The following is an 18,252-nucleotide window of genomic DNA, read 5'->3' as shown; positions in this document are numbered from 1 at the left end:
TATATTTCATAATATATTTGTCTTGAGTTAAAAATATTACTACTTTTTTTAACAAGCTTGGTCAAATTAGAGTAGTTTGACTTTGACCAAAGTCCAAAACAACTTCTAATCTGAAACGGAGGGAGTAGAATATCAAGGCACCGTGTTAATTTCAATTCGGAGTTTCGGGGTGTGGCACCATGTTAAACTAGTTGATGCCCGCGCTTTACTGCGGGATATGTGGATGAATGTATATTATACATTATAAAAAATGATAGACGTATATATGTTTAGATAATGTGAAGATGGTGATTTAACATTGCTTGCGTGATAAGTTCAAACAAAATTTTTTCGTCAAAAAAAGTTCAAACTAAATTACAAATGATATATCATGTTGGCATGAAATCTAGAATACTCTGTATAATAATTGCTAGTGAGTGATGATATGGCACACTTGCATGTTAAACTTTAAAAGTTAGTGGGTATCAGCTATATATAAAGTATAGTTGTCTTTGGTATAAGAGCAGGTACAATAAGATCCTTTTGCCGGTGACAACGGCTCCACGTTGGTTTTGATTGTGCGCTGGAGGAGAGAGAACGCGTCAGCGAGCGACTAATTAGTCACCGAGCTATATGCGTGTTCCGAGAAATTGTGGGCCCAAGCATATGAGAGTTGCGGGAGCCGGGAGGATAGGATGATCGATGCAGCATCACGATCATGCGGAATAAAATAAATATATGATGCATCATGATTATAGCCCATTTATTGTACTATATTTGCCTCTTAAGTTTGATGAAGATGATGTGGAAGAAATTGGAGTAAGCAATGGGCTACACTATTAAACTTCCTCTAAGTATGATTAACCATGTTAAATGTGTTTGCACACGAGACACGACTAACCATGTAACGAGTAATCTTTTGACCTGTGCCACGTCATCTCAATCTTTGGCCCCCCTGCTCTCGCAAGCTCATGCCATGGCCGCCGTCGCTGCCACCGCGCCGGCGACCTCCGTGACCGCCGCTACCTTCTCGCCATCCCTCCCATTGCTCTCTCGCTACCAACTCCCCCGCGCCCACCGGGCCGCGTCCACCGTGGCGTTCGCCGCGCGCCGCTTCCGCGGCGTAAACCCTAGCAGCGACCGCCCCCGCGGGAGGCGCGCCTCCGTCCCGGCCGCTCCCACCACCTCCGCCGCCCGCGACGACGGCGGCGGCGGCGGCGGCATCGATGCCCTCGAGGCGGAGCTCTGGCGCCTCCATCGCCGGGCGGAGCTGCGCCTTCACCGCCTCGCCGCCGAGGCCGACGAGGCCTACCGCGACCTCCGCTACTCCGCCCGCGTCGTCGGCGGGGACCGCGTCGTCCTCACCTTCCGCCGCTCGTCCCTGCGCTTCGCCGCCGCCGCGCTCCTCTGGTCGCTCGCGCTCTCCGCCGCGGCGTGGGCGCTGCTGGGGTGGGCCGTCCGCGCCTGGCAGCGGCGGGGCCTGGGGTGGCGCGGAGGGGAAGGCGCGGCCGTAGTGCGGAGGAGGGACCGCAGCCTGGGTGGCAAGGAGGTGGTGGTCGCTGTGTCGTCGTCCCCGGTGGCGGCTCCAGTCAGCCGTGTGCCTGAGCCGGCAAGAGAGGTCAAGAGGAGGGAACCAAAGGCAAGGCTTCCGGAATGGTGGCCGGAATTGAGAGAGGAGGTGGTGGTGGATCAGGGGCCAGGGATGGAAAAGTGGGCGAGATTAGCGAATAGATTGGTCCGAGGTGAATGCCTGTTTTATATTAGCTAGTCTTTCATTGGATGCACCTTGGTTGAAAATTAAATACGCGTAACATATGGGAAACTGAGAACAAATCCATAATTCATTTGTGGTGGTAACATTTGGGATACTGAGGGTGGTGTTAACATCTTTTTATTTGTTATGATCATCACTCATGCTAAGTTACTAATAGATGATAACAATGCAAAAACTGCAAAAAGGTTTTGTTTTGGATCCCATTCAATTCATCATTATTAGGAGCATAGTCTTTGAATTTTCAGAAATATGAGAATGGATCAGGTCATGAGAGCTTGTTAGTAATAACTTTTCCAATTGCTATGCTTCAGTACCGATTCAAGACCAAATCGTGGTATAATCTTCAAAAGTCAATCTTTATTGTTTTATGGCATCGAGCCTAACCAATTCTAAGATTTCTATCAAAATGGAAATGTGAATTCTTCTGCTATTGTATTGTCATATGTGAAGTTTGGCAATAGTTTGTTTTTAGCTACTAGCTTATTTTTTGGCATTTTATAGAATATAAGAACACTCATCGTTAGTATGATGATCCAAATAGAAAATATTCATCCTTAAGATTTGTTATGATCATTTGAATAATCTCCTACAATACCTCTTTCCCCTGTCTTTTGAACAAATATGGTTTTATGTGGTAGGTTATACAAAATAGTAAATACCTAATAATCTTACCTTTTTTGTTGGCAGGTAATTTATACCATCTTTCACCATATTCATGAGAAACTTGCTGCTTCATTTCTCAGACCTTTCAATATTTCCTTGTGCCAGCAATCATTGATAATAGAATCACGGGGAAGGATTACAAATATGATGATGCAATTCAAGTTAGTATTCATTTTACCTGTAGTCCATAGAGGATATAGTGTTATGATATTTCATTTCTGTATAATTTCTATGCTTGCAATTGAGAGGCATTGGCATCCTCTTCATACTATGTTCTATGGATTAGAACCAGACTATTTTAGGTCATCCATCTTATCCTGACTCTTGCGTGGATGTTGTTTGTCATGGCAGCATGTAGTTCCACTTAAGCACCTATTCAGCCAACAAAATGAATTATCTTGCTTGGGGCACTAACAGAAATTTGTGGACTTACCTCGTTTCTGAGATCAGTGACATATCTGAACCATCGGAATATGATGGCTATTAATGCAATTTATTCTTGTTTTGTTCCCTACTGTTATAGAACTTTCGAGCTTTGGAGAAAGCATCACAACCCTGATCTGTTGTATGAATTTATGGAATGATACAAATGTTAGGCATTAACATGTCAATAAATGAACCCTGAATATTCTAGTAATATGGTTTATAGGCATGATCTTAAGATCCTTGGCTATTCTGTTCTAAATGTTGTTAAACGGATGATTTAAGATATTTTTGGCAGAACACTCCAAAGTTATCCAATCTTAGGTGCACCAGAGATGTTATTTGAATATTGCTACAGTTTATCTAATGATAGGGCTTTCCACTCTTGCCTAATTATATCTTTCTTTTGAATGTAGCTAAGGCAATTATGCAAGATATCAGGTGTAAAGGTCTCTTTTGACACAGAGAATGCTCGTGATTCTTTCTATAGGGCGGCAATAAACTTTGTTCTGGATGATTGCAGCAGGTGTATTTTTGTTTTTGCTTCAACCTTTGTTGCTATTACCTCCTTTTGTTTTACTATTGATTTTATTATCATCTCCATTGATCTGCACTGTGCTGATAATTTCTGCTTAATAAAGAGCAGCACAAGACATTGGAGCAGCACAAATCAGTGGGGAGAATCCAAGGAATTTTCTTGCTGGTCTTGCTAGCAATATTGGATTGGATAAATTCCGTGCTGCCACACTTGTTTGTGCATCAGTTGCTGCTCGCACACGTTCTTTGTTCTTGCAATGCTGGGTACGGATTTACCTCGATTTTCAAACCTGATTGTGTTTTTACCCATCTCATGGTCATGCTGATGTTATGTGTTCACCGCATGCAGGCACTAGAGATGCAAGGAAAACGGTCAGAGGCTCTAGATGAGCTCTCAAAGATTTGTAGAATTCATAACATGTTCCCTCCAGAGGAAAATTCTGTATGTATTTGGTTTTTGTTTTCAACTTGGTTTTGAGCATTACTATTTTTCTGCTTACATTTTCAGACACGTATAACCCTTAGTTGTATAACTTGTCTTGATGCCTTTACAAGTTTTCTGTTGTCCCAATGCCTTTACATGATAGGGTCAAAATTTTATGTTGTGAATTTGTTTACATTCTGACAGCATATTGATATATATCCAAACTCCAATGTAGCCAAGTATTAACACCAAGGCCAACTTTCCTTTTTGGAAGAGTAGACATAGAAAGCCAAGCGATTTACTACAGTTGTTTTCTGAGTCTGGTGTATGTTTTAGCATGTTCCATCCCTGTGCATAATACCAGTAGTTTTTTTTAGTGAATGCTTTAGAAATTTAATTCAACCTGGGTACTACACAGTTATCTTTGTTCTTACTGGTTATTTGTCTCTAGCATGAAGCTTAGCCTTTTTTTTGTGCTAGTTTCATGATCAGTTGTGTCATAATGTTATTTCCCTCAGTCATATCTGTCTACCTGAGCATAACTGAGCTTATTTTATAGAGTAAATTTCACAAAACCACAGGGTTCTATAATTTTTTTTTAATAAAACCCCAGCTGTTGAGGCATGAGTATAACAAAACCCCTATTTCTGTCAGCTGTAAACATGGGCCGTACCTCTCAGCTTCACCTTTTTCTTCCTCATCCCTTTCTCACGTTCCTTTCTAGCAGATCGGATCTGAGCAAACAGCAGGTGGTGGTCAGCGCATCGCTCCTCTTCCTTCCTCCCCCTCCCTCTCTTCTGCCACCTGCCACTATGCACACTTGCCCTTCTCCATCACTGCAAACATCAGCAGCAAGAAATTAGCCCCGACAGCAACTGGTATACAGAGCTAGCAGCTCGTGCAATATGAACTCCCAAAAAGGCAATTTATGGAATTTCTCCAGGAAAACCAACAAGAAGCGAATCATTGAGCAATCAACCATTATATATGAATTAGCTATCACATTTTTAGGGGAATTAAATCAACTGTTGTCATTTGCAAGGAAAAAAAAATCAGTTACAAAGACACCCTCTTCCTAATCTTCAGAGCAGTGAGGCAAGCAATGGAGTCATTCCTTGATGCACAGCGACAGCGAGGAGGACGAGAGCAGTAAGGAAGTCATCGGCGGCGCTGGCAGTAGTGCTTTCTTGGAATGGAGGTAGAGCTCACGGGGCAAATTCACCAGATAGTAGTCCAACATGAGAATTGATGGGAGAGGCTTGAGCTTGGGCAATCTGCAGATGCCATGTCGTTGATGAAGCTGTCCAGCTCCCAATTTCCTGCCGTGCAACCACCCTGTGTTCGACCTCACTTCACATGACACCTTAGCTCTCACCATGCTGCCACAGGTAGGAATGGGGAAGAAAGTGGGGGCTTTGGGGCTAATGAACAGGGACCACCACCACCTGTTAGTTGACGGGAATTGGTGGAAGTGGGTTCTGTGTTACAATTTGCCCCCCAGTCTGTTGTATTGTGAAATAAAATGTATAACCTGTGGTTTTGTGATATGTGTGCCTCAAAACCTGTGATTTGTGAAATTTACTTTCAGAAAGATATATATGCTTCTGAGATTGTCATTGCTATTATATGAACAGATTCTAACTGAATTTTTTTGAGTGAATGAGACCATTTTTTGTGCTGTATGCATATGCATGCAAATAACCTTAATATAACAAAAAAAACAGGTTTTATATTTTTCGCAATTTTCAATGTTATTTCTGCATATTATCCTCTTAATGGAAACATATTTATGCAACTTTTTGTTTCTTTGTCCCCTACAGGCGGAAATGGAAATGGTTGCTGGTGGACTTAAGAAGAATTTACAAGTTGCGGAAAGGGTTCATCTCTTATCTCTATATAGGAGCATCTGTACTGCTGGTAATATCAGAACTGCTGCAGAAGCTCTTGGCCTGGTAAGTAATAGCCATGACCCATGATTTATTTTGGAGTAGAACAATATATCTGCTATATTATAGCTCAATAAAGTGAAAATTCTACACCTGAGTGTAAAGTGTGCTGTTGTTTGTCTGTTTAGGGCAAATTAAAGCTCCCTGATACAACTAATTGTTATGGGTGGGGAGTGGGCCTTCAACGGGATGATGAGGTCTAGCCTCGCCACCCTGGAGCCGGGTTGAGGAACAGAGAAGGGGGAGGCTAGCGATAGGGTTTAATTTCTTTCTTGATTGATTCCAATTGACTGCCATGCCACTCCTTGTATAGAGCTGGCTCCTAACAAACCTCCGAACAACCTTATCTAATAAAGCCTAACAAACTAACCAAATGCGTGAGGATACATAAGATAAGCGACATTTATACATTAATAAGCAGATGACGTCAGGATACATAACGCCAATACTTCAAGGAAAAAGTTTACTTTGGGTCCCTTAACTCTTTTGAAAGTATACCTATCACCCTCAACTTCAAAACTTTTCTTCCCCGCAATAACAAAAAATAATAATAATAAAAAAACTGTTTAAGTTTTGTCCTCAATTCTTAAACCAGATCAAACAAACCCACCTTTTAACACACCTGGTTTTCAACTATGTGGCATCTGAATACAACAAACATGCTCAATCAGCAACCGAAAGTGAAATGGACAATAAATGCCTATAATTTCCACACCCCATTTCTCCTTTCCCAAGTTCCAACTTCCAAGGCAGCAATGCTTATGCCTGTGGACACTTCCCCGGTCTAGGGCAAGGCTCCTTCCAGTGGGCTTTGTGGGCTTCTGTGAGGGAAACGGATCCTCTTGACTTTGGTAGCAAACTCATAGTGTGCAGTTGGGCTTCAAATATTTGTCCACTGCATCCAACATCCATCCTGAATTGCTGCATTTTTAGCTTACCTAAATATACATCCATTGTAGCAAGCAAGCCAAAAGACTCATTACTAAGATGACCTTTGCTGTTGCTTGCTACTTAATGCTATGTACGGGAACCAACTGCGATACTTTATACTGCAAGCAGAAGTGCAGTATTGAAGTACTACTAAAATGGTAATATAACACCATCCAGTACAAAACAAAGGTTCATTTCCATAAAGTGAAACATCCCCAAAATGAATATGTTTTTTTTAAGAAAATGAATATGCCATTTTGAGTAGTTGTTTTGTACATTGCTAAAAATATAGGTACATGCTATGCTCAAGAATTTGTGACCTCGTTTCATGATTGATGAATAAGCTACACAATTATTTTGTTTTAACCGGTGCCAAAACTGAGCAATGATTTCTGTTCTCTCTGCACCATTGCTATGAACTTTGTCTTTTCCCTCCATGCTGTCATGTGCTGTGCTGTTGGGCCGAACTGGGCTACACTTAGGCAAGCCAAGAAAGCAGCAACTCAGGACGGATGTTGGATGCAGTGGACAGTGTATTTACATAAGCTAACCGCATGCCTTGACTTTGCTACCGAAGTCACGATGTTCTTCCGTTTATGGTCGGTTGGCTAGGATGCCATATGGCTACCACCATGGCATAATTGACAGAACTGGAGCTTATTGACCTTATGATGTTATCCAATCTGACTGGATTTTTTTTTCTTTTCGGGAAGAGAGACTGGGTTTGATATTTGGAGGATGTAGTAAATGGTTTCCAAATTGGAGGTGAAAATTAGAATATGGGATGATCTGGGCTGCTAAAAGTGAATTTATTCCTATTAAAATAGTAATTATTTGAAGAGAAAATTGTTACTTTGCCATATAAGAGAGTGGCATGCTCACATTTTCCACAGTTCATTGTCATTGCTAAAATAACACAAAATGTCCGGTGAAAATTTGCTCTTTAACACCATGGAATGAAAATTTTGCACCAATCATCTCCCCTCACTCATCCATTCTGGCCATGGCTGTGGCCTAGCTAGCCACTACCTTGTGCGTCAACTCCAGATGCTGTCCTGTGCACCCTAGCCTCCAGAGCATAAACTCATTCGTCATATTCCTGGTTTAGCATCCAATGTGGCAAAGGAGCAAATTCACACTTACTTTGTGGCATATTAGTTATATTTAAGTAACTTTGTGGCAAATGCAAGTATGCTACTCAACTATTTGGCTGAAGAGTTCCTAGGGTAGTTAAAGGGTATATGAAGTATGTAGATCTGCACATATGTTTTCCAGATATATAGGGTGTGCTCAACAATCTTTGGATGAACTAAACCAGCATAGATTGATCCAATTACATATCAAGAACAAATAGTAGCAAGAGAGTGTTAAGGAATATAGAGTCCTTTACATGTATAGTACTATAGTTTATCTCTTTACATATTTGGGCCTCTTTTTAGTTCTATATGTTGCCTTAGGGCTATTATTACAAGCTATATTCATAACAAGGTATCAGAGCATCTGATCCGTGCTGCCCCCAGGAGATTGATCTCTTGGGGGTGGCCCCATTTTCGTTTTTTCCTCTCGTCGTCGATGGCTCTTCCCATTATTGGCCGCTCATCCTTGCCGCCAGGTCTCTGACATCGCCGCTGTGCTTCTCCACCGTGTATGGCTGTCGTGCGTCGCTGCTGTCTCTGCGTCACTTTCTCATCAAACCAGCGTCGCTGCTTCCTCCGCTGGTTCCTGGTTTTGTTGCTTCCATTCCTAGTTTGCTGCTTTGAGCAGATCGATTAGGATGTGTAGGGCTGTTGTCTTCTCTGGTTAGGGTGCACCTTTTTGATCTGCTGCTCCTCGCCTTTTGGTTTGCACTGCTTTACATGTCTGTCATCTCTGCTAGATCGATCAGGATAATGAAAAAGAAAATCCACCTTCCACGTATTTTGTCAGGCTCTATTCCTCGTTGCCTGATGATTTTTGATGGTTCCAATTTCTTTTGTTTCTGCTGTGTCCACATACTCAAATCTTTTTATCTTTGAATTTTCTTCCGTTGTGTCCTCATTCTATTTTCTGTTTGAGTTCATATTTGCCCTGTGCGTCCACATACTCCTGTCATCTGCTGTCTTCCTCCAGTGTTAGCCAATTTTATTGTTTGGTTAATCTCCTTGTCGTTTTTTATGCAACAAGATCATCTAGGTCTTTTTGTAGCTTTAGTGGATCATTTTTCTTTGTCATCTTGCTGCTCTTCGCCGCTTTTGCTTGCTGCTCTTGACCAAGGATACTTTTCATTGCCATTGTCACGACTTTATCTTCGGCTTCATTCGACAGGTCTTCAAGGATTCACGCTTCGACGACATTTTACAGAGTTGGATGTATTAGCTTTATATTGTCTAAGTTTTAGTACTTAGTGTAATCTCTTTCAATTGCAATGCTATTGCATACGCTTTGCATTTAAGGGAGGATGTTAAGAAATAGAGTCCTTTACATGTATAGTTTATCTCTATACATATTTTGGCCTCTTGTAGCCCTATATATTTGCCTCCTTAGGGCTATTATTCAATACACAAGCTATTCATAACAGAGAGTTTGCAGGAGTCAGGAGGAACAGCATCTCCTTATTTTTTTTTATAGGTTAATGGGCAGTCAAGCTAGAGTTATCAACAATCATGAACTTACGCTACATATGCTCTTTAATTGGCTCACCAGAGTCCTACCTTTGCTCACAAGAATCCTATTCCTGTTGTTTTACTTGAACACGTTTCTCTATTTTCTAGAAGGGCTATTTATCTGGTTGTTTTTTCATGCAGAGCTTACCAGATCAATGAGAATGCAGATGCTGCTGGAGGACTCATTCTGTCCATATTTTTCTAGTTCCAACTTCTAATTGCGACAACTCTATTCGGAGTCTCGAAGCCACCAAAAAAGATTGGTAGTGGGAGATTTTGGCATCCTCAGCCATCAGGTCTCCAGAAGATGCTGATTCAGGAGCGAAGCAAACCACAGGAACAGTTCCAGGCGGAACATGTTGTCCCCAAGAAAGAATGATACCGACACATCATTTGTTCTCCGTGGCATCCGATTTTGATACAACATTAGCTTACACATTTGACAGTTTCACAGGATGTAAGATGTTGCATTGAGCAGCTTCTTTTTGTAAGATTTTGCAGTGCAGAAGCACAAAGGTGCTTGGTCGTGGTACGAGATGTTTCTTTAAACTCGCAGATAGTACTTGCCAAGTTGCCATTGTCCTTCAAGGTTGAAAATTGCGATCCATTTTACAGTACGGCCTGAGGGGACTTTCTGTCCCTGTCGGTGTCCTCTCTCCAGGCGATAAAGGAGGTCCCTCTCCGTCCGGCCCCTTTCCTTTATCAATTCCGGTGGTTCCGGTTGCCGGCAATGGGGAAGGGGGTATAGTTCTTCCCGTACCCTAATTGTTTTCTCTTCTTCTTTGGTGCTTTTGTGTAGTTCATCAGCATCGTGTTTCTCTTGTCCCAGTTCTTTTCCATGGATTCTGGCCAAATCCATCCATGGAGTGGTCTTTGGGTTTTGCCATGAACGCTCCCCGACTGGAAGTAAAGCAAGTTTGCTTCACAAACGGTTGCGCCGGGCATTTTGTTCATCTCCGGCGAGGCAACCTTGGATGCAAGCCTAGGAGAGAAGCTGAGAGTTTTTATTGTTTTACAATGGAAGCCTCAACCTTCAAGTGGAGGTCTCTTTTGGGTATGCTTCCTTGCACTTTCATCTGTAGCTACTCATAGTTTCTTCATCACCGTCCTCGTCATGATCAAGCTTGCAAGTTGCAACCTAGTGGAAAAGAGAAGGACTTGGTTGTTTTTTCTAGTTTCTTTAGAAGTCCATAGCAATTTTCATGAGCTTATGTCAATTTGACAATCTTCAAGGGGCCTTTATGCAAAACTGCTTGTACTTGCAGTTGACTCTCCACTAGGGATAACTCATGTGATATGTACTTAGTTATCTATAATCAATAAAATACATGAGTTTTCAAAACAAAATTTACACTATGGCCTGCCATGCCCACTTTTGGGCGAGGTCGGAATGTGACGTTTGCATGGGTGTACTTAGGGGTGAATAGCGAGCTGGCTCGGTTCGGCTCGTTTGAAAGCTCGAGCTAGCTCGTTAGGCTCACGAGCCAAACCATCTAGGCGGCCAGGCCTCTCCTCTTCTCAGCGGGTGCGGCGCAGGGGTGGATGCGGGCGGCGAGCGAGCGGCAGTTCAGCGCCGCCGCAACCTCCTCCGTCAGGCCTCAGGACTCTAGCACGGCGGCGAGCTCGGCGCCGACGTGCTGCCGCGCGTCGCCGACGGGCCACACGCTCCACCCTACAGCCATCTCGGCGGCGATGAGGCTGTGCACCTTGGTGAGCTCCGCTTCGAGCTGCTCCTCCTCCCAGTAGCGTGAGGCAGCGGCGGCGGAGGATGAGGAGGAGCTTGTCGACGGCGCCGGCGCCGGCGCCGTTGCCGATCAGATTCACGCCGAAAGCAACCTCCTGAGTGCAAGCCATTGCAGCAAGCTACAGAGAGCAAAGTGATCGACGAGCTAAGAGTTCAAGAAGAGTGAGCTCGCTCGATGGCTTGCTTGCTGTCTAGCTTGCAGTGGTGGTGAGTGCACTGGATCACTGAGATGGCTGCGTATTTATAGGGGATATCCGGCATGGTTGCGGCGGCCAGCGCCGTCAAATCTTGGACGGGTAGATATGTGCTAGATTGTGGGTGAAGCGTACGTATCCAAAGGCCAGAAAGTTTGTTCTGTGCATCAACTTGCCTGAAGCAACCGCAGTGAATCTAGCTTGAGTAGCAGTAAAGATTTGGCAATCTTTATATACGATTTCTGGGTCCAATCCCGGACCTCTCATTGGGCCACGTGGCACATGCGCTGTGCTCCGTTCGTATTATCGGCTGGAGAAGCATGCCACGTATTCGCACACTCCCGCAACCGTCCGATGACAAATCAATGGTGAAAAATATATCCAACAGACCTAAATATAAATTGCACGAGAGTTTATTTTTTTAAAAAAATGCACGACCTCATCTAGAACAGTCGGGAGCAGAGGAAAAACTCCTAGAAAAAAAAAGCAAAAAAAAAAAGAGCGAGAAAAATCCAGCGAAAACAACAGATTGTATATTCCCCTCGCCTGATCTCCATGCCGGGACGATGACCTCGAGCTCGATGTACCACCGGAAGAAGGCCCCGCCCAGCCTTAATCCGCTGCATTGACCCAGAGCTTGCCGGCCCGCATGGTGCCTTGTCGTGCGTCGGCCCCGGAGCTCACCGGCCAGCGCCGCCTCGGAGCGAGGAGTAGGGGCGGCGGGGGTCCACGCCATCGCCATATCCATGGGGAACAGCTCGGCTCGACACCATCCTTCTCGTCGCCAGCCTCAACCGCCTCTGCGACAGATAGATCGCTCACATCGCCTCCTCGACAACCTCCTCGCCGGCTCGCCGCTTCCGCCACCACCGTGACCTCACATGATCTTACCTAGTCGCCCAGATCAAGGCGTCGCCGGGAGAGGGTAGAAGCGGGGCGCCGGGGAGATAGAGGGGATAGACGGCGCTGCTGGCAGAGACGACAACCGAGTTGGTGATGGCAGGCTGGCCGGCGGTGAGCACGACGGGATTGGCGAGGGTGTCGGGCCTTCAGCTACTCCTACTAACCCGCCGTTGTTGATCGCCGGTTCGCCGCCACCTCTGCTGCCTCCGACATGCATGCAGAGCTGGCCATCTCCGCTGCCTCCCTCACGCAGAAAAGACTGAGTGTTCGTTAGGTGGAGATAGGAGAGATTGTCTCTCGTTTTCCGCGCGCACGCTTTTCAAACTACTAAACGGTGTGTTTTTTGCAAAAAATTTCAATAGGAAAGTTGCTTTAAAAAATCATATTAATCTATTTTTGAAATTTAAAATAGTTAATACTCAATTAATCATGACCTAATGGCTTACCTCGTTTTGCGTATCTTCCCAATCTCCTCAATCCCCTTCTCTTCAAACACTCCCTAAGTGAACTGATAGATTGAAGGGGAAAGGCAGAGATGGATAATGAAGGATGGAGCAGCAGGTCACCGCTCCCAAAGGCCACCTGCACTGCACGTGGCATCATACTCTAGGAATTTTTCATTTTCACCCCTAACATTATTTTTATTCTATACTTCACTAAGTACTAAATATTTTTAAGGACGCCCCTATATTAGTACTCACATATTGATGTCCAGGACCTTGAAAGTTTCAACTTTCCAAAACCGATCTCATGTACAAAGAGTAAAGAGTAAACTTTTATGTCTCTGTATATTGAGTTGACCATAGGAGTCATTTACCTAAAATAATATTCAATACATAAATTTCGAAATTTTCTAATAATTTGACAAATTTTGTAAATCCTACTAATTCAAAAGACACATCTTTCAAAGTACTTGGTAAAGGCATACAGAGAAGCTTAAACAAGTAAATTGCCCATTCACAAATCATATCTTGAAATATTGAAGTATAATTATATTACTCTAATTGTTAACAATATTGCTCTCACAATTGTACCTATGATTAGCTAATCAACCGATGATCGTTATATTTTAAGATGACGGAATATCATATATAAGACCAGAGATGTGAGTAGGTCACATGGGTAGATTAGCACAAGAAATTTCTCATAGAGAGACTTGAAAAAAAAAACTTAGTTTTCAGTCCTCTAACCGTATAGTCATACCAATTGTTAATAGGTGTCAATTACTCTGTTTAATGGAAGAGAAAAGGGTTGAATTTTTTTTTTGAAAAAAGCATTCTAAAGTACTACATTTGGAACTCTAAACATGAATAACATTAATTATGTTAAATATATGTCATAGCGGTAAGTTAGTACGCTAACCGACGCACCTATTTTCTAGAAATAGGTAAGCATGGATTTGGAAAAGGATAGGGAGGGGAGATTTTAGGATGCTCAGTATAAAATATTGACTACGTTTTAAATTAGAAAGAAAATGTTAGGATTGAATTAAGAAACATGACAGCTGACATGAACTTTGTATTGTGGGATAAACAATTTTCAAACATGTTACCTCATCATACAAGACACTTTGAGGCTCCTTATAGAAGGGTTTTGTACTGCGAATGATCTAAGAGATGATAGAGCTATATAATTTTCTATCATCTAAATGGGCTATTACTTACCATAAAAGATTAGCATCATTTTAACTGGATGGAATGGCTTGGCATACAAAGAGACTCTTGTGTAGTGTGTTCTTCATTGCACATCGGTAGTTAGAATAGAAATCAGTGAATCTTAATCATCGATTGTTGATCTAATGGCCATATAATTTGAGGTGATGTGACACATTGTGGGATGAGATTAAGTTAATGGGAATGAACTATGTAAGTATATAAAATACATATGGAGGCGCCCCCCCCCTCGGCGCCAACCCACATGTGGCTCTTAGCATGTGCACCACGTGGCCCTCTCGCGATCATGACGATTTTTGCTAAGTAATAAGCAGATAAGCATATATTGGAAGAGAAAACGAGAAAGTGATAGATATACAAATGATAACATTTTCAACCATCAAAATAATGGATTTAATACTCTAAAAGTAAAATAAATAAATAGAATGAAAAGGTTATATAGGCTGAAATAAAAAAAATATGGGAAGGAGGAAAGGAACAAAATAATTTCCATTTTCCCATAAAGTATGACCAATTAAAAAAGCATGTCAATTGTTAGGGTTATTATATAAATCTCTAATTTATGAAAGTCCCAAGCAATTTGTTTACTTCATTTTTTTAGCTTGATTTTATTAATAACAATCAAATCGACCATCAGCCAACATAAATTAATATCGCCCTTTGTTTTGCTTTATCTGCTATGTAATTTAAATGTTTACAAACATAATGTTTTTCTCGGACTTGCTGACATAAAATTTAAAAACTGCTAAAAGATTTTTCTTAAGATATAACTCTTTTACAAATAAACAATATTAAATTCACTATACACGCTATATGGATAGTGCGCCAACGGCGCAAACGCTTTCTAGTTAATTCTGATTGGTAGATTGGGCTCCTGTCCTTACGTTCAGAAAACAGTTATCTCTCCATCCTATTTTAAGTGGGTTTCTATGTTTAACATTTGACTGCCCGTTTTATTTAAAATATTTTAATGATTAGTATTTTTATTATTATTAGATGGTAAAACATGAATAGTACTCTATGCGTAACTTTTTTATAAATTTTCGAAATAAGTTGGACGGTTAAACGTTGTACATGGAAACTAATAACTGCATTTAAAATGGAATGGAGGGAGTACTCCTTATCCAAAAAAAAAATAAATTATGCATAATAGTTTGTGCTCATGTGAGTGTCCTAAAATTAAGGGTCCTCATGAGTGTTCGTCTCATGAGCCTGGTAGTTGGAGGAACTGTATGTTGGTCCGGCGACGGTCATTGTGTGGATTGATTTTGTATGTAACTCGAGTAGAATCAACGGTGAAAACCTTGCCGAGCCAATGGCCAACTTAAAGATGAATGCCCAAAGGCGGCGTTTCCCTCTTTGCAGGCGTTTTTTATGGCCCCTGTCCTCTCGAACCAAATCTTTTATGATGAAATCTTGCTACAATATACGGACGAATGATGGGGGTGTTTCACGTTGCATCCTCCGTGGGGGCTCCGCTTAAGACAATCTTCCTCGTGCAATGGTGGCCGTTGGTGGTCTCTTGTGCCGGCTGCAAAGCTCTTTAGGCCTATGACAAGGTTATCTCCTACTTGGTTCCACTTGTTTCACGATGGATGACTAGACATCTTCGTTTGATATTGGTAGCTGGAGTTGGACCTGCTTTACTGTTGGGGTGCAACGAAGTTGAGCAACAATGACACATGTAGTATTTTCTTGATGTGTTGGTACTGGCTATGTGGAGGAAGTGGCACTTGGCTTTGTCTGATGTCCGCCAGGGAAAACTGGAGTTGCTTGATCATTTTAGTAGTTGGTACCTATGACGTGTTTGATATGAGGTAGGGGTTGCTGTGTCATTAAGGTGACAAGCTCAACAACGATAACATATATATGTGTGTGTTTGTGAAGCCAAAACTGATGTGTCGTTTTTTTGACAAGCTGTGCATAACAATACCCTGTGTCGTTGGGCTCCGTATCCTTGTTTAGTTGATGAGAGCCACTACAGTGCTCTATACTAATAATATTATTACACTACCAGTAGAAACGACCTTAAACATCGATTTATAAGGACATATCATAACTTTACAACCTCTATGATTAAGGGTAATTTATAAAATTATTTTTTTCCTTTCGTTAATCCGACGTGGCCGGTGACTCACAGCATAACCACGCTAATGCTGACGCCCTCGGCACATGGAGCCACCGGAGACCGGACCATTCGCCAGCCAACACAGTTGATGACCAAGAAACGTCACCCGGTGTCAATGCCATCGGCGCCTAAAGCCAGCGGACCAGCCTGTTGTCGTTTCGCTGGCCGTAGCTAGCGAACTTGCACAAAGTACACGATAATGACGACAAGTTTGGGATGTCGACGGTAACCATGGGATCGACGACCATACACACGCATCGACACATTGAAATGATTTGGAAATTGTATCCATGTTCTTTTGCATTGAACGATTTCAATCATACCATGGTTAATGAACACACATATATGGCCTACTAGAAATGCCACTACTACGAAAATCATCTTTCGTGACGGTCATTTTAGGTTTTCACTGACGAAATTTGAAGCCGCCATAAAGTAAAGGCCAGTGAAGATATAAGATTTTCGCTGGCGGTTAGATTTTTGCAAGCGGACACACGATATTCGCTAGCGGTTTCGGTCCGCTTGCGAAAATCGATTTTTGTAAGCGGACAAATGATTTTTTTCTAGCGGTTGACGTCTGCTTGCGAAAACTCATTTTCCCTGGCGGTTGCTTAAAGATAAGCGTTAGTGAAAATCAACCCAGCCCGCCAAAAACCCCCTACCCCAAATTCAAAATTAATACATAATATTGGCATCAATCCAAATACAGAGAATCAACATTGGCATCATCAACAACACATAAACAGATTAACAACACATAATCTGATTTACACCCACAAAGTCATCAGCAGATAATCACATCTAGTTAAGCTCTTCACTGAAACCATCCATGCATGCAGCAGCAGTGTTCTCTCTCTCTAGGATTCATGCCTCAGGATGCCTCGGCGGCGGCGACCGCCCTGGCCTGCACAAGCCCGTCTCCGCCGCGGACAGGAGCAGGAGCACCGCGGAGGGCCGGTCGAACCGCACGGCGGAGGCGGGCACGCGACGGCGGGTGGTGGTGGTGCGGCCCAGAAGACGAGGTTGGAGGCGGCGGTGGAGGCGCCCTCCCTGCGGCGGCGGCAGATCCGCCCTCCCCGCGGCCCAACGGTGATGGATCCGCCCTCCCCATGGCACGGCGGCGGCGGATCCGCCCTCCTCACCCGCGTCCGAGCTCGTGGCCACCCGTGGCGGATTCGGCGGCTGAGGGAGAGGCCGAGAGGGAGGAAGGAGGAGGAGACGGACGTACCGGTGGTGGTGGATGGCGCGGCCCGAAAGACGAGGTTGGAGGCGCCCTTCCCGCGGCCCGGCAGCGGCGGATCTGCCCTCCCCGCGGCTCGACGGTGGCAGATCCGCCCTCCCCGCCCACGCCCGAGCTCCTCCGCCCGCGCTCGTGCTCGTGGTCACCTGTGGCGGATTCGGTGACTGAGGGAGAGGGAGGAAGGAGGAGACGGGGCGCGCCGGCGACTGAGAGGGAGGAGGAAGATGAAGAGGACTTAGCTGCGCAAAAAAAAAAAAAAGAAGACAGAGGGAGAGGGAGGAAGAAAAGGAGAGGACTAGCTAGGTTGCGAGTTTGGACGGTTTTAATATGGGGAATTTAGTTTTCCTGGCGGTCCTCTTATCGGCCGCCTTTGAAAATAACCGCCAACGAAAATCCTATTTTCGCAAGCGGTTGTTTAAGTGAGCCGCTAGCGAAAATAGGTATATTTTTGCTAGCGGTCCTCTTAATCTGGCCGCCAGTAAAAATCTATTTTCGCTGGCGGTTCGTAGCCTCCCACCCCTCGTAATATTTATGCTAGCGGTTTCCACGTATAACCACTAGAGAAAAAAAAATAGGGTGATGTCATGAAAAATCAATTTTCTAGAAGTGTGCTAGCATGTTGATATCTAGGATTTTCAAGAACTCATCGCAATACATACAGGACAAACCGGAATTTTCAGTGTTCATTAGTCATTAATGCATGCTTCATTGTCAAGGCGCCATGGTTGTTGGCAAGGTTCTGCCGGAGTTTGCATTCATAGTTGTTTCTACGGTACGAGGCCTCGAAGGATCATCTGCGTCGACGACGGATGGGTAGGTGGCAGTGCGGCACCACAAGCGAAGATGCTGCGAGATGCATCGCTTGTGTCAATGGCGCGAAATGGCAGCGAACTATCGCGTTTGTCGACTGCGGAAGTACGAACGACGACATCCTAGAACAGTGGATGAGAACATCATAACTAGGGGATACGTGTATCACGGAAATACAAAGCCAATACGCTGATCTGCAAAATTACGAGTGTGACCGTCCACGCTTATATTTCTATGGACGA

At 43.6% G+C, this 18,252-nt stretch overlaps 1 protein-coding gene and 1 long non-coding RNA gene across 2 annotated transcripts; both read left to right on the top strand.

Moving 5' to 3' along the window:
* The first annotated feature begins 927 nt into the window (after positions 1-927).
* On the top strand, positions 928-9,935 carry LOC4338341 (uncharacterized). Its single transcript, XM_015781946.3, has 7 exons — positions 928-1,721; positions 2,522-2,577; positions 3,256-3,365; positions 3,481-3,640; positions 3,726-3,818; positions 5,621-5,752; positions 9,460-9,935. The coding sequence occupies exons 1-7, from the start codon at positions 956-958 to the stop codon at positions 9,475-9,477; spliced, it is 1,335 nt and encodes a 444-aa protein (XP_015637432.1). The 5' UTR covers positions 928-955; the 3' UTR covers positions 9,478-9,935.
* Positions 9,936-9,941: 6 nt separating this feature from the next.
* LOC136356602 (uncharacterized) lies at positions 9,942-10,665 on the top strand. Its single transcript, XR_010741611.1, has 2 exons — positions 9,942-10,060; positions 10,148-10,665. It is a non-coding gene; the product is annotated as an uncharacterized lncRNA (long non-coding RNA).
* The last annotated feature ends 7,587 nt before the right edge of the window (positions 10,666-18,252 follow it).

Source organism: Oryza sativa, chromosome 5, assembly GCF_034140825.1.
Source record: "Oryza sativa Japonica Group chromosome 5, ASM3414082v1".
Taxonomy (NCBI): domain Eukaryota; kingdom Viridiplantae; phylum Streptophyta; class Magnoliopsida; order Poales; family Poaceae; genus Oryza; species Oryza sativa.
The sequence above is the reverse complement of the archived record's forward strand: the minus strand, read 5'-3'. Positions and strand labels throughout refer to the sequence as shown.

What these genes read in the sequence shown, in the direction of transcription:
- LOC4338341 (XM_015781946.3), top strand. Translation starts at nt 956, where the DNA reads ATGGCCGCCGTCGCTGCCACCGCGCCGGCGACCTCCGTGACCGCCGCT. An exon ending in AGCGAATAGATTGGTCCGAG is followed by an intron (nt 1,722 to 2,521) that starts GTGAATGCCTGT and finishes TCCTTGTGCCAG; the next exon opens with CAATCATTGATAATAGAATC. An exon ending in CTTTGTTCTTGCAATGCTGG is followed by an intron (nt 3,641 to 3,725) that starts GTACGGATTTAC and finishes CACCGCATGCAG; the next exon opens with GCACTAGAGATGCAAGGAAA.